This window comes from Pempheris klunzingeri, chromosome 7 (assembly GCF_042242105.1).
Source record: "Pempheris klunzingeri isolate RE-2024b chromosome 7, fPemKlu1.hap1, whole genome shotgun sequence".
Classification (NCBI taxonomy): Eukaryota; Metazoa; Chordata; class Actinopteri; order Acropomatiformes; family Pempheridae; genus Pempheris; species Pempheris klunzingeri.
Window position 1 is genome coordinate 10,165,937 of NC_092018.1, and position 16,562 is coordinate 10,182,498.

Consider the following 16,562-nt stretch of genomic DNA (forward strand, 5'->3'; position numbering starts at 1 on the left):
TCACACTGAGTGACCTCTAGCTCTTTTGAAGCATTTCATACAAGTCTCTATATGTTGATGCTGATATATGCTTGATGTGATGCTCTATGCTTGATGTGAGAAAGACGATTTTGTCAAAAAGCATGTTACTATTTCTTAATCTATCAAAAAAGTGTTGCGTTGCTGTCAGTACTAAAGCTCTGTTGTTGCATCAGCACTAATATGGGAACATTTCAAACAAAACCTAGGCCTAATGTTGGGTACAGTACTAGTGTTTTTCCACTTTATCAGTGTATCAGATGACAACATACCTCTGCGGATGCTCCGTCTCAGTTTGCCACAGAAGGGGTCGATCCTGGGCACGTCCTCCACCTCTGGGTTCGAGCAGGGACTCTGGTCTGGAGATGAGGGAATGGGAGGACCTTGGTCCTGTGGTGACTTGGAGTTGTTGGGTGGGGGAGAGGTGGAAGAAGGAGGAGGAGGAGGAGAGGAGGTGGTGGGAGTTGGGGTCTGAGGCGTCGGGGTTTGGGGCGTGTGGGCAGATGTGGGGCTACTGGCAGCAGACTGGGAAGTGTTATGGTTAATGCTAAAGTTTGACAGAGGGCTAGTCAGGTCCAGGCCTCCAACCCTGGCAGTGATGGGAGAGTGGAGGGAGAGCTTTCGTGTTCGGACGGGAGAGGAGGTGCGGGACGGGATGGACAGAGGAGGTGGAGAGGAGAACTTGCGGCAGAGACGGGGAGATTTGTCATTTATGTGCTCACCACCTCTGTTATTCTGATTGGTGGCAAAGAACAGCTCCAAGGACCTGAAAGGGTGGAAAAAGCAACATGTTAGTAACATAAGAGAAAATTTAAAAAAAAAAGGAATAGAGAAATAGTTTGGGAACAGGATAAAATGATGAAAATGTGCAAAATGTGCAATTGCAGAAGCTCAAAACTAGAGCTTATTTGTCTCTATTCCTTAAACCATAAGATGTTCAATAGTAAATTCATTTTGTCAAGTAGTTTTCCTGTATTAGAGGCATAATTCTGGTTTAAGGTCAAAATAACATGGCATACTGTGTATTCAGAATTCACACAGAAGAATGAAGAAATTTGAATTGTCACAGCATACTGGGGACCTCAAAGCATTCCGAGTTACATTTGGGCCCTTAGCTAATGTAGTTAACCAGTGTGACTGAGTGGTCACATACAGTGCATTCAGAAGGTATACAACAATGACACAATTTTTATTGTGTTGTGTCTGTAATCCTGCACACCATGTTGGAAATAAAAAAAATGTCTTTGAGGTTAAAATGCTGATTTTCAGCTTTGAATTTAGGGTATTTACATCCACATCAGATGAACAGTGTAGGAATTTGACACCTATATGTACATGGTTCCCCAGTTTTAATGAACGAAAGAAAGTAGTTGGACAAACTGACATAAGCTTATAGCTGCTCTAATCATTATCTTTATCAATTCAAACGATGATGGACTATATGTCATGTGAAAGGAGTCACTGTTCATGACAAACTCTCAGAAAATCATTACCAGTCTGTGCAGTTCACCTCAGTTCAATGAACCTTTATAGCGTCTATCAACGAACTGCTTTGGTTTTATGGTCTTTACTATTTTGTTTCTACTCTACTTGACCAGCCCCAATGAGCAGACAGGCTCAACAGACAAGTTAGCGACTAGCTGTTGGTGGTGGACAAAACAGAGCTAGAGGGAACATATTAGTCATCAAGTGAACAGAACATGATTTGAAATGAATGCTGATGTTGCTTTGTGTCTACTGGGCATGCAACTATTTTCTTGCAAGTTTGCAATATACATTTAATAAGATGGTTTTTGCTTGCAGTCTCATCTTTAGCAAGTCTTAATGAGTGGAAAAATGCTGGTTAATGCTAAAAAATCCTTGGTTGCCTGATCAAATGTTTAGGATCATTGTTGTGCTGCACTGTCTTAAAATTGTGAGTCTGTGTATAAAAACGGTTCAAACTAATTTGAAACTGTTCAGCAAATGTGTATGAACACCCTCAAAAACCCTTAAAGCTGAAAGTTAATATGATTGTAGTACCTGGTTATGTGCCTAAAATGGGAACATCATAGAATAGAACAGAAAAAAAATGCAAATTACATTTGCAATATTTAAATGCCTTATTTACTAGGCAATGAAAGTGCAAAAGCTTCAATCAACAAGCATTTTGGTTATAAAATGCGTGATGACATTAACATGGCTCAGAGATTCATGTGCATAGAGCTACATCAAGGGAGGAGTAATCATGCATAGATAAACACAGCCATCATTTATTCACGCAAGCCTGTTATTGAGCAGGAAATAGAAGAACAAATTGCATCCCAGATTGAAAGAGAAGGAGGGGGATGAAATAGAGGAAGGAAAGACACAAGAAAATGTAGAGACAGAATGCTGCAGAACTTTGAAGCAAGCAGCGGAAAAAGAGGAAGCAAGCAGCAGAAAATGCAAGAAGAGAGAAGAGAGAAGAGGATGTAGGAAGAGGAGGATAGAAAACAGACTGAGGGAGGGACAAAAAGGATCAATATGCGGAGAGGGAAAAAAAGCCTTGAGGTAGTGATGCTCCAGTGAGACAACATGCAACAGACTTGCTGCAGATTGTCCCATTCCTGTCTTTTCATAATCATCCTAAAATGTTTCAAACTGGTGAAATTATAACCCCTGTGAGCTGTTCCATTCACATAAAGAGATAGAGAGCAGGTAGATTAATAAAAGTCATGCATCAGTGAAGTATCAGCCCAATACCAGAAGAGAGGAGGAACAGGCAGGAAAAGTTGAAAAGAGACAGTGAAAAAGAAGACAGAGAGAAGAGTTGGTTACTTGGACTGATCCATGGCTATCTTCTTGATCTTCAGACTGTAGTCAGGACAGATGGATGAGATGGACAGACGGTCAAATGAGTGGTACTGCGCCCTGTAGTTGGAGGGGACATGACAAGACAGAGGGACGGATGACACAGAAAAATGATTAAATGGATGGGTGTGATTATGTTGGATTAAGACGTGAAAATGCAAATAGGAGATGGGACCGAGAGAGAAGATGGTTTGAGGGGAGATGATGGATGGTCGATAAATTAATCTTGCAAGACGAGAGGGGGGGAGGCAGCAGGTGAGCATATGTTCAGTCTCCCAGATACTGACACACGGGAGAAAAATTCAGAGCAAAACAGACGTAGAGAGCTGCGATTAAGTCTGTGTTTTTATGCATTTGTGTGGCCGTGTGGAGCCAACCAGCAGGGGAACAAATGAAATGGAACCTCTTCAATGTAAAAAAAACAGAAAAAAGTTTGAGTTAGCTAAAAGGGGCCTTTGGGCCAATGATTCTACAACTGAAATGAACCCTCCCCAAAGGTTCAATCTAAGCATTTGATAATTTGAGTGTAGATTGCAGTGCTCCAATCTTTGTTGACAAATCCTCATTAAAAGACATGGAAAAATTAATAACTGCAAGATCAAATATGAATTATATAAAATACAAAATTATAATAGAGCCATGAAATGGCATGAATCATGTTCTCTTCATAAATCGCCAACTGCGCTGGCTCTCCGGCCAAAACTTAAGCATAGTCTGTTTGAGTAAAGTGTTAAGAAAGGGGACTTGGCTGCCCCACACACCACAATGCCCTTCCTGCACACCTCTGGTCTCTGGATGAGTCTTTCCCGTTCCATTCCAGTGAAGGCAGCCACAAGCCGCATTGAGTTAGGCTTTACATATAAACCTGCCCTTGGGCAGAGGAAAAGACCTTTTCCAGCTGAAAAGTTAAGTTAAGTAAAGCCGAGGAAGGAATATAAACACACAATTCTGATGCAGCCAGAGACCTAATAGAAGAGAGAGAGCATGAGTAACATAGAGTGAGAGAGAAACTCCTCATCTGACACGCAGTATATTCCTATGGCTGTGCCAAAAACTTTGCTGAAGCATCTGTTCTGCTGGCCTCCGCACACAGGCTGGTATATTTTTCAGCCAGTATGTTTTCAACCTTGTGGACACAGGTGGGAGCTGCACTTTGCAAGTCCAAAACGCTGACCCATCATCTGACTGCATCATTCCCAGAATCAAAAACACTCTCAAAACTCAATGCAAAGGCACATCCCTGTATATTTAACACACATACAAACACAAATATAGACATATACACTAAAAACGAACACACTCCTGAAGAACTTTGTAGAACTTTATGGTAAAGGGAAGTTTTATGAGGTGTGTTTGCCTCTGTGGTGAGGAGGTGTGAGTACAATGTGTCTAAACCCTCTCTGTATTTGAGAATGCATATATGTTTGTTTGCATTGTATGACCTGATAGGTATTGAGGAGAAGGGCTTCTTGTAGATGTCAGCCAGTTTGTCCATGACCACCGTTGCCATGGTGAAAATCCTGTACGTGTGCAGGAAGGTGTTGAGGAAGTCGATGGACAGGAAGCGCAGGTCGGTCAGCCTCTCAAGCAGCCGCTCCACGCTGGCATAGCGGATCTGGGGGACCTTGCAGGAGTTGAGCGTCTTGCTGAAGCAAATGTCAACATCATCTTTATGGAGACGCACATCGGATCTGATGGATACACACGCACACACATACACACACACACATAACCGAGCATGGGTGACGGCTACTAAGCAAGAAAAATGTTCCAAAAGTAGCTGAGCAAAAACAGTAAAGTAAAAGAGAGAAATAAATTTAAAAAAAGAGTGTATACCATAAAATACAGATTTAAGCAACAGCATAAATAAAATTTAAAAAAGCATAATACATATTATATAGCCTAACAATTTACCGTACATCAACACAACTGTAACATTTTGATACAAGTATGCTATATTATGAACTTAAAAATTTTGGCATGAAGAGATGGGTGTTCCTCTTCAAAACACAAAAACAAAAATACTTACTTGATCATATGAGGCACAGTGACTTTAGAGTTCTCCTCAAATACACTGGTCATCAAGCCATTGCAGCGGATATTATCAATACACTACAGAGACAGAGAGAAAGGGAAGATAGGTGGTGAGAGAATAAAGTGAAACAATGACTGTATGAGAGGGAAAATATGAGAATATTTGATTTGAAGTATTTTCACGTTTGTTTGACCTACAGAACTTAAAGCAGATGATGGGTTGAGTCTGCAACACCATGTCACATGTCAATGAGAAAAATGATACTCATTCATTCTCACCAGCACTCATTTGTTTATCTGTACCATTAAATTGAATTGCCATTAAATCAAAACAAATGCAGAGACTTGTCTGAATGATAAAAAATTGAGTAAAAACAGAAGCCATTTAAAACTGACAATGTATTCTTTTTGTCTGATTAGAATTAATCCAGTCTGACCTGCTTACATGGCGCTACTCTGTTTGTGAAATACTGAGGCAGTGAGCTGAACTCACCCCTGGGGAAACGCACTCGTGTCTGTGTTTACTTATCACTAAGCCTTCTCAAAGCCCGGCGGAGACATGCACTCGCTATTTGGAAGTTCTTGTTATTCTGTGTTTGTCTGTGTGACTTTGTGTATTACCTGGCTAATATCACTGGTCCATGCTGCCTTCTCCTGCCGCGACGGTGCCAGCAGCACCACAGTGAACGAAGGTGAGTCTGATGGCTCTACTACAAGCTTAAAATCCAGCTGACCAAATACCTGACCGCCAACTTTAGCTGTGTGATAGGGGGGGAAAGACAGAGCATTTTACAGGATAGCAATCCTCTTAATACTGATAATACATATTGCACCTACACACACACACACACACACACACACACAGGGTTAATTAAGCAGACCTGTTACCTGTTGCCTCTGCGCACCCCTGAGGCAGTGGCAGAGGCAACAGTGTGTGGTGAAGGAAAGTGTGCGCATGCATGTGATTGTCTCAGCAATCACATTTACGTGTGTGTGTGTGTGTGTGTGTGTGTGTGTGTGTGTGTGTGTGTGTGTGTGTGTGTGTGTGTGTGTGTGTGTGTGTGTGTGTGGGTGGGTGTTTCATCAATCTTCCTTTGCAAAATTAATCCTCAGAAAAAAATTAATGGGCCTGTAATGTCCAAAGATCAAAACCTGACATTTAAAGGGGTGGGCATCTGATATTTAAAGGGAAGTAATTTCTGGACACTTATCATCTGACACCTAATTAACCTCTGTGGGTGGTGAAGGGCCTAAATGAGCCAATAAGAGCTGCTTGTTTGATGACCAACATGGACATTTTGCTTCATTGATGTAATAAACTTACACTCCTCATCACTGGCGTCTGGTTCCTCTATGAGTGTGCAGTCAATTAGGGACAAAACTCCACCTTGCTGCAAGAGTTTGATAGAAAATATTAATAGCAGTTTATATGCACTTTGGTTAAAGTTGCGATAATTTCCAAAACTTTCCTCTCTGAGATCTACTTTTGTTCTAACCTTGAGAAGGTGCAGTTTTCCCCCGGAGCTGCGTGTGCAGACAAGGAAGTGTTTGGTGAAGAGGAAGCACTGCCTTTCTCCCTCCTTCTTTAAAGAGAGAGAGCCCAGACGGACCTTGCTGAGCTTCCCTCGCTCCACCGACGGCAGCTGGATCAGAGAGCCTGAGGAGCAAGATGGGCACAGGATTAAATTGCATTTCATTAAGCTGACACTAAGCTGAGGGCTGAGTTTACTAAGCATCTGCAGTGGCACAAATCTACATCTGTAAAAAGCAACATTTCAGAGCTACTAATTCCTGCACACGTGTATTGTGTGTGTGGACCTGGCAGACATATAAGGGAATCACACAGGAATCACACAGAATCATCACAGGAAATTACAATGGGCAGATTCCATCTGCTTGATGGAACAAAAACAGACTTTATCTCCTGACTTGTGGCATAACTATAGGACAAACATTACGATCTGTTCTCTTGTGTAGCCGTAAGACAGCATGAAAATGCAGCATATATGTTTCACTTAGCAGGCATGTGGGCACTCAGTATGTTCATTGCACCTTAAAGGAAAAATTGACTCTAACTTGATCTATGTGTAAGTACCACAAATCAGTAGACCAGACAGCTCATGATGGTTTGCATGCTGTAGCAATTAATGCACACTAGAACAGATTCAGGATCAGTGCCTTTCTTAAGAGTACATCAACAGTATAAAGACTATGCAGGTCTTGAAGTGGTGCCCTTATGGGGCCGTCTCTCCAACGACATGTTGCTTGAAGCAACTAACTCCATGACCAGTGATCACAGGTGATCCATTTATCTCCACTGTTTGAGAATGAGGATGAACAGTTCTGCATTACATAACATGAAGTTGGCATATCCTTTTGCCAGAAGCAACTTAAAATAAATGCATTGAAAGTCAAGAACAAGAGCTGGGTGTTATATGGTTACATAGTTGTGCTTAGGGGCTTTTCCATTTAGTGAAGAAAATTTGATTTAATCTGGCAGTTTCATGTAGAAAACGGTTAAGAAGTACATGAAACGTGATGAAACAAAATATGTGTGACATTCTGTTTTGAATTCCTTGAGAATAATTCATTAGGTGTGTAAAGTCTTGCTGATGGATCAGTCTTTTAACTTTAAATCATGCTTGTTGTTACTATCCATCAGGATAATGTCTTTGAGATGTTATCATGGAGAACCACAACCCAGTTTGTTGAACCATATTTTCACTGGGCAAGCTGACAGAGAGTCAAACCTCTCCCAGTAAAGAGTATTACAGTAGCTAATGTCATGATTCACTGACTGAGCTCCTGCAAGACACTGTCTTTGTGCTCTCAGATCACAGGTTGACAGCCAGGAAGATCTTACTGTCTGGAAAATCTCCAGAGCTTTGCTGTCTGGTAAGCAGTGCTTTGAGCTGATGAAGACGTACCCTGCCTGACGAAGGTCTGGCTGGTATCCAGCAGAATGTCACAGCCCTCCACTATCATCCTCTCTATGGCCAGGTTCTTCCGGATGTTCTCTGTATCACTCACTTCATCATGCATTACTCTGGCCACACACAAACACACCAATTAGTTCAGTATTCATTATCAAGATGAATCAGAGACGTTGATCATTCTGACAACCCATCACACACCTGGACAGTTCCTCTAATTTGGATTTGGCAAACTCAAGGCTCTTGCGCTCCACATGCTCATGGGGTGTGTGTGCCAATAACTCATGCAAGGTGATGATGTAGCGAGGAATCTTGTAGGAGAAAAGAGAAATGAGAAAAAAAGGCTATTAAGATACAGAAACAATTCACAAAAGACAGTTTACACAGTGGCAATAGATGGATGCAAGAATTGACATAAAAAAACGCAGACTTGTAGATTTGTATTACGGTATGCTTGTGAGGATGGGTGTGTGCTGGTGTCCGTTATCTACCTGGAACATTGGGTATGTGAGGAATGTCTCAAGCATCCTTCCCTCACAGGCGGCGTTAGACTCGTACTGTTTCAGCAGCTTGTCAAAGTCTCTATTCTGCTTACAGTTGGCCAAAACCTGCAGGCTGTACTGATGGTTACGCACAAACTCCTGATAGATGTTCAGCATGGGCAGCAGGATGTCAAATAGATCAGCTAGAAACAAACACACACACACACACACATATACATATATATATATATATATATATATATATATATATATATATATATATATATATATATATATATAGTATGTCAGTCACATGAAGGTGCAGTTGCTATAGCAGCTAACTTTTCCATAGCAGATTAACTGACATCATTAATTTGAGCATTTTGTCGGATCTGTAACCAGCATCATCTAATCTGCAAATGGCCCTGTTAGAGCATCATCTGATGGTACAGTTTAAATTATTTGTACTGTTTATTATATTTGTGATTTAGTAGAATTCAGTCTTTTTGCTACCAGTTTACCACTAACCAAACTAGCGGCCTGAGGCTAATGTAGCACACACACAATATACAATTATACACGAAAAATAAAAGTAAAAGTGAAAATTACCATTTGTGAAACCTAAAAGTAAAAGTTAAAAAGTATCTGGTTAATAGTCTCTAAAAGTACAAGTTACTTTCCATATTAATATTTTTAGGGTGTGCACGCTTTTGGAAAATCAGCGCTTGCAGATAAAACATCTGAAAAGTGGCGGCAAATGTGACTCGAGATTTCGCTGGAGGCTGCCTCTTGTTCTGGGTTTTGCTCTGTCATCATCAATTGTGGTCAAAAGACAGGTGGTGCTACTTTTCTTCCAGGCAGCTGGCAACATGGTATCTGCAGTAGAGCTGTTCTTTGTATGCTTTGCGCCCCTACACTCAATCACCGCATTTAGAACATATTTGTTGTAAGGAACGCATAAATGGTAAAAAGAGCAAAGTAAAAAGTAAATTACTGGCTAAAAAAGAAACTCAAGTGAACAGCAGAAGTAGAATTTGAAAAAAGGGACATGAAAAGTACCTGTTCCTTAAAAAAACTCACTTGTAACTCATTACTATCCAAACCTGCTGTCTTGCACTTCCTATTAGGATTTAATATTGATCTTTCACTGGTGAAGGTGACTGAACTAATTTGACTTGCATTAGTCTAGTCTTGATTTTTATGATAACCTCTAACTCTTGATTAAAGTCTCTCGTTGTTTCTCACTGTCCAATCACAGTTAAAAACCATCATCCGCGACAAAGTCCATACAGAGAATGAATATAAGCTAATTCAAACATTTATGGGACGTTTTGAAATGGTATTGGATGAAGCAGATGTTATTTCCTAATTCACTGCAGAGAACCAAATGAATAGATCATCAGGCTTTTCAATGTCCACAGAAACACAAAAAGAAAATCAAGAAAAAAAGGAAAAACAGATTTAAAAAGCTTTTATCATATTAGTCACAGATGGATGCTTCTATTCATTTGAACGGTGTCTGTGTGGTGAAAAGCATGTTGTATTGGAGGCTAAATATTTGAATGATTATGTCAAACAGGAAACAATCTGTCCTGAAAATATTACAGAAATTGATTTGATGGAAACAAATACATCTACTTTCAGCATCAGCCTGAAGCGGAAAGTGAGATAACAGAGGCATGTTTAATCAGTCGGCCCTTTTCTTTTTGAATTTGTCACAAGTCATTTGCTGTCATGTCTCCTAGGTGATGCTTATCTGTTGAGGGGTTTCTGTTTTAGGAGGTGAATGTGTGGGATGCCTTGTGGTCTGGGTGGTCATTGTCTGTCAAGACAATGAGTGCACTTGTTGCAGACTGAGATAGGGAAATCAGCTCGTGTGTGTATGTGTGTGAATGATGCAGTAAGACGTCAAGTCTGACCAATGAATGGGACAAACGGATGAGGAGGACCACTGAAAACCTGACCTTGATTTCACTGAGTCGCTGCAGAGCATGTGCACACAGTGTGTATTTGTGTGTTTTGTGTATAGTGCAACAGCTTACCCAGCACCAGAGTTGGCCAGTTGGCTATCCTCGCCTTCAAGCCTTGATGGAAAATCTCATGCAGGAACATGATGGTCTCACTGAAGACCGAGCGTAGAAACAAAATGACAAAAGATTTCCTAAACCCACAGTATCAGTCTCTTCTTGTGCTTCCAGCATGACTAACACTTCAGTGATTCATTTAAAAATAAAGATAGACAGATTACGTTACTCGGACACAAACACCATCACAGGCATACACACCTGTTGAGGAAGATGCTGCTGACATCGTCATGGCTGATGGGGGGTTTCTTGGAGCTGGCAGCCATCCTCAGAGGTCTGAGGAAACAGTTGACCAGGATGTAGAGCTGGTGGACGTACCTGCCATCACGCATACACACACACACACACACACACACACACACACACACACACACACGGACAAACAGAAAAACATGTATCGTGAATGATGATGTCTGGCTTCAGACCAGTGAGATATAGCTTCCACGCAGGTTTTAGAGATTCAGATTCATCTTCATCAAGACACATACAGTACATGATAAAATAAAATTTAAAAAATGTAAAAATATTTAAAGAAGCCATTGATGATATTTAATAGGTTGTTTATTGTAATATACTCTTACAGTTTAATTATGTAATTTCCTGAATATTTGCATTTGTGCTAGCTAGGAGCAATGAATAATCAATATCTCTTCCTGTTTGGACCACACTGCAACATTTACAATTGGACATTCAACATAACAGGAGATAATTTTGACATGTTTCACCAATTAAAGTAAACGTGTGACCCACACATGAGAGGCCTGCAAGACTGAAAAAATTATCTGCAATTTGTGAATACCACCACCTGTAATCTGTGTCTACACAGTGCTCACAAATGGCTTTTAGTGAAAGGTCTCTACTCTGAGTTACTCTTTCTTTATGAATATAGAGACATTTAGTCAAATGTACTGTTTTAATATTTGACTTTGTCAGTGACTTCTAGCTCTAGGTCATATTTATATCTAATCGCAGGTTAGTTTGGTCTAGACAAAAGCCGACAGGAATGGCTGAAATCAGGACATCTGGCTTTCAGTATCTGAATTAGAGGTGGTTTTGTCTGCCAACCATGGTCTGACAATCTGACTGTGATTTGATTCAATCTATTCAATCTATTACATCTACAGAAGGGATGGCGACATGTATGAAATCTGTTCCAGTGTGTGTCATTTTTATATCATGATATACTTCATCACAATGATACCAATATCCCATAAATCCAATATTGCCATAATGCAGTTAAAATCATATGTAAATTAGTGTACACAGTATAATGGAAATGGTTGACGTCGATTTTCTTAGAGTATTTGTCATCATATCGGCCAACTGTACAGTATAACACATCATTAAGAAGATCCTTTCCTAAGATTATACAGTAAGTGAAATTTATATCATGCACCACAAAGCTTGACAATGATGACAGCTTTTCTATAATATGTGCCTCTTCAACGGATTTACATACTCTGTCTCTGCCTCCACCATGTTGAAGACGATCTGGTTCCTCTTCCTCATGCTCTCAGCATGAGGAGAGCAGATGTAGTCCTGAACGATGATCTTCCACTTCCTCCGACAGAGCCAGCCCCGCATGAAACTCTGCACCTGAGGAGATACAAACAAGGTAGCTTAGATGCAGCCGTACACATGGAGCATACATACTGTGTATGCAACATGCACACACGCACAACAATACAACAGGATGCAGAGAAGAAAATCACATGAGACCTAAGGGCTACCTGGAATGAAAAAAAATGTATTTACCTTTTTGATCTTTTTGATATCTGGGTCTTCATTTTCATGGTTGACATGGTAAGGCCGCATTCGCTCCTTAGTTTTGTTCAGAGCTATAATCTTTTAAGAGAGAGTCAGTCACAAATAACATGAGCATAAAGTGGGTGACTAAATGTAAGCACAAAAGAAGCATTAAATTACAAAATCACATTAAACAGAAACTTCTGAGGTTTAGTAGAATGTAAAAATATGAAATAAGGAGAATACAATATTCCTATATGGACTACAAGTTATATGGTTGACTCCTGTATATGGGATAGTCATGCAGCATGAGCACAGTGATCTGTGGTTGTGATTGCACCAGATAGGCATCAGATTTCCTCATCTTTGACAATCTGGTGCCTTCATTTAAGATGAGAGAACGACAGAGAAGGGGGAGGGCTGCTATCAGCGGGTGATAGTAAGCAAATTAAGGCTTATATGTACCTGAATACCTGTAGTGCATTGGATGGTAAAACAGGTGCTGAAGACAAAGTATAATCCTCTGCATCTTCATCAAACAGAAACCAATCCATGGAAACCATAATATCAAGGCCTTTTAAAGACCTAATCTGTATAATTATACCAGTTTTGTATCATTTTGAGTCAGATTAGCCTTTAGACGTGACATTTACTCGCTGCAGGTAAGAAAAACCAGTCGTCTACCACAAAGTTAATGTCATCTTCCAGGGTTGAAAACATGAGACACATCCCAACGGGCATGAGCCAGGCCAAACTCAAAATGTTATTAAGCTGTGGAAAAAAATCAAACTTCACATTGTAAACCTAATAATAGATAGCACCACTTCTCTTGAAATAACAGTGATGAGCACAGCTATCCTCTGTACAGAATCAGTTTAAGACTTTAGTGGCTTTCGTGATGTATTACTTTCACCTGTTTGCTTTTACCTTCAGGCCTCTGGACAACATCACTTTATCACAGATGGAGGAGAGCATGAAAGATGAAGCCAAAGCCTTTTTCAGCCACACACATTCATCCTCATTTTCTTATTCACTAGCGCTTCATGCAAATGGCAGCAGAGAGCAGCCAGTCTGCCAACTGTTGACAGTTACAGTGGCTAGTTGGTTTAATTATTCATAAACACGGAGCAGCACACACATAAACAAACAAATAAGAGAATGTTTTAATGAGATGGATCACCAACTGCACACTGGCTCTCAAAGTCTAATCCTTTTTTCATGTGGAGCCCTATTATACAGGCAGATGTTTCCAGATATAAAATGTCTTTTGTTAGCATTCTAATTATCAGGAGGGCTCTCTGTAACCTGCCAATGAGATATAATCACAGTTTGTGGCAGGGAGGAGTGTCTGCAACACTTGTTGCTCCAAGGGAGAATTACAAGTAAGAGCAGCGTAACAGGTTATTTCTTCCCAAAGACAGAAATAGCCTATACAACAAAATATTTATTAAAAAGATTACTGGCACAGATGAGCCGAGGCAGAATTGGTAATGATAGTGGAGGTGTGATTTATGGAGATGTTAGCAGCTGGCCCAATGAACAAATAGCTTCCCCAGGGGCATACTGCTGCACAGACCAGAATTAAATTTCAATCAAGCACCTTACATTAATAAGAATAAGTCTGCAGTGCCTTCTGGCCATCCAAGAGAACATGTACAAAGGAATCGCTTCTCATCTGATACAACAGAGATACTAAATTACCTGGAAAATCACAGGAAATCTGTGATTAGCAATTTAAATTTCAAAAACAATGGTACATGAACCTTTATTGTAGAGGTCCATGAGATCTATATAATTTCGTTCAGCTGACACACATCCAACCAATTCATTGCAAGTAATTGTAACCTAGACAAGTCTTTTTGTTGGTGCAAAGTAGGTCATCTGAACATGCAACACAAGCAAAGACAAGCATACAAATAAAGATGTATGGAGAATAATGAATGTGTTTTGCTATTTTACACATATAAAGCACCAAAATAGTACAATAATCAGTAATAGTGAGTTTTTTCCAAATGCTCACAAAATATATAAGTATAAATATATATAATTTTTGCTACTAATGATTTCTTCTGGACTCTATCACATGTATATACATACAGTACACTAGGAGTGCTTAATGTGTAACAACATTTGCACGACCACAGCAGCAAGCAATGGAAAGAGGTTAATGAGGCGCTCACACTCTATTCAGTGAAGAATATGATGGCATTCAAAGCTGTTCACAATGTGGGATTTAAAATGTGCTATGAGCACTTAAAAATGTTGCTCTATGATTATGCTTTCTTTAGGCTTCTTTTTTCAGCTTCAAATTGAATCACCATTTTCTTAATGGTGCAAATGGAGAAAATCAAAGGCTATTTCAAGTCTGGCTGCAGTCTGCAGGGCATTTCAAAAGTGGGAAAAAAGATCACAATTTGGATTGCGTATCATGATTGGGGTTATATAAATCATGATACTACTTCATGGCCAGATCGCCCACCCCCTTACTGTACGCACAATTCTATGGCTGAGCAATATGGTTGAAATCAATATCATAATATTGATAAATAAAAAACTGACTTGACTATTACAATGCCCTTTATATAGGAATCAGAAGGCAAACATCCAAACACTTCTACAGGTTTACCTGTACCAGGTGTTTAACACATACTAAGAGAAGTGACCACATTAGTTTTATAAGTGATTATAATATTTTACTGCTTGTTTTTAAAGCTTTGTATGGTCAGGCTCCTGCCTGTATCTGTGATCTGCCAACTCCCTGTGAGCCTGATCGCAGCTAAAGGTTCAAAAATCTCACCCTGTCACTAACGATTACCTGGTTTTGGATCTTATTTACTTTTAGCTGCTAAAGCATATTGTGATGTAGGTTTTGAAAGGTGCTATATAAACAGAAATTTATTATTGTACATAACTTGCACAATTGGTGGCTGACTAAATACTTTTTTGCCCCACTGTATTACAGCCCTCATCTAACCAGCTTTACCAGCTGCACCAGCTTTATCGCAGCAGTTTGACAGTGATGTCAAGATCCAAAATAAGCTCACTTATTTTACTTCAGAAAGGATTAGAGCTATTGATCTAATTACCATAAACCAATAATTACCTGCTGTCCTCTGTGTGTGAGAGAGAAAATTGTAATTAGTCCTGATAAACAACGTTGTGGAGGTCAGTTTTGTTTTTTGTGTGAGAGGGCATGTCTGATTTATCGTGCTGTGACGGCAGAACAGAAATGTGTTGCGTTCGATAAGCGTACTGGTTTGGCAGCTGTTTGTAAGGACACTGATGGGCTGTCTTTATTGAACGGTCGGCTTCTCCTCCTACGCTTAGAGGTGAATGAGTAGCGTTCACACCCACACCTCCGCTACCATAAACACAGCTATGAGAAGACACACACATGCACACAATGCATACCCATAGGAATATGGATATATATACACACACAGGTATATATATATATACGTGTGTTTCTCCTTGGATCACTCTTGAAATGATTTGTGGTGGTAATCACAGAAGTGTGTGGGCGTGCTGGTGTGTGAGTGAGTGATGCCACCTATATGCATGTCTACTGTATTTCAATGCCTATAAAAAAAGAAACATGTTTATGAGAGATGTGGTCTTGAAGGTACTCTGAGGAGATTTTGACAACCCCTGGATCTATGGATCAATGTCTTGATTAGTGGCTCCCCATTTTAATTGCACCATTACTGTGCAGAAGAACAAACATGCACACACTCTAATACATTCCTGCCACCAGTTTCCCTTTATTTTGCTGATCAACGATTCACATCGCAAATGCCCAAATGCAGTAAACCACCAACAGAGGAGAAGAAGAAAAGGATGGCAAGCAAGTAAATATAAAAGTGCTTGATTTATGATAGAAAGAAACACATTCAACACATTATTTAAACCTCAAGGATACACATTATGCATTTGAGTAACAGTGTCTTAATTTGTTTGTTCAAAAGAATACTCCACATGGCACTTTTAACTTTAATTAGAATTTTCTTGATTTTTTATGACTAAGATGATTTCATACTTCAGTGTTTCAAAAGCTTATAAATGCCATCTAAGGGGCCATTTAGATGTTGCATCCTCTGAGCGCACAAATTCATTAGTTTTGTTAGCGATGCACGACAGGAGCACTCAAAATCAAAAGCAATGTGATCACACTGCACATTTGTTGTGACACATCTGTTTTTTTCAAGTGAGTTCATGGCACACAGCGATGGAAAACTGGATTTTTTCAAAATGCAGCAAGCAAACCATAGGTCACGTGACAAGAATTTGCTCCACAGGAGTTGCTTCTCATCACAACATTCAATTGAAAGGTCAGCCAAACTGTAGATTTGGAAGAGCAGAATGCACCCAGACGCTTTTTTTTCCTTTTCCACAGACAAATCGAGCAGTAAAACTATTGTGAAGAATTTATGATG

General features: G+C 39.9%; 1 protein-coding gene across 1 annotated transcript in view; it reads right to left on the bottom strand.

Annotated features, from left to right (window-relative positions):
- rasgrf2b (Ras protein-specific guanine nucleotide-releasing factor 2b) overlaps positions 1-16,562 on the bottom strand; it is a 42,952-nt gene that overhangs the window by 9,152 nt on the left and 17,238 nt on the right. The window contains exons 4-17 of the mRNA XM_070833519.1: positions 12,139-12,228; positions 11,843-11,979; positions 10,585-10,701; positions 10,342-10,421; positions 8,309-8,502; positions 8,019-8,128; positions 7,812-7,930; positions 6,381-6,541; positions 6,209-6,275; positions 5,506-5,642; positions 4,880-4,962; positions 4,293-4,541; positions 2,818-2,910; positions 291-784 (exon numbers count right to left, since the gene is read on the bottom strand). Of these exons, the coding sequence (XP_070689620.1) occupies positions 291-784; positions 2,818-2,910; positions 4,293-4,541; positions 4,880-4,962; positions 5,506-5,642; positions 6,209-6,275; positions 6,381-6,541; positions 7,812-7,930; positions 8,019-8,128; positions 8,309-8,502; positions 10,342-10,421; positions 10,585-10,701; positions 11,843-11,979; positions 12,139-12,228 (2,131 nt within the window). The remainder of the gene's footprint in view (positions 1-290; positions 785-2,817; positions 2,911-4,292; positions 4,542-4,879; positions 4,963-5,505; positions 5,643-6,208; positions 6,276-6,380; positions 6,542-7,811; positions 7,931-8,018; positions 8,129-8,308; positions 8,503-10,341; positions 10,422-10,584; positions 10,702-11,842; positions 11,980-12,138; positions 12,229-16,562) is intronic.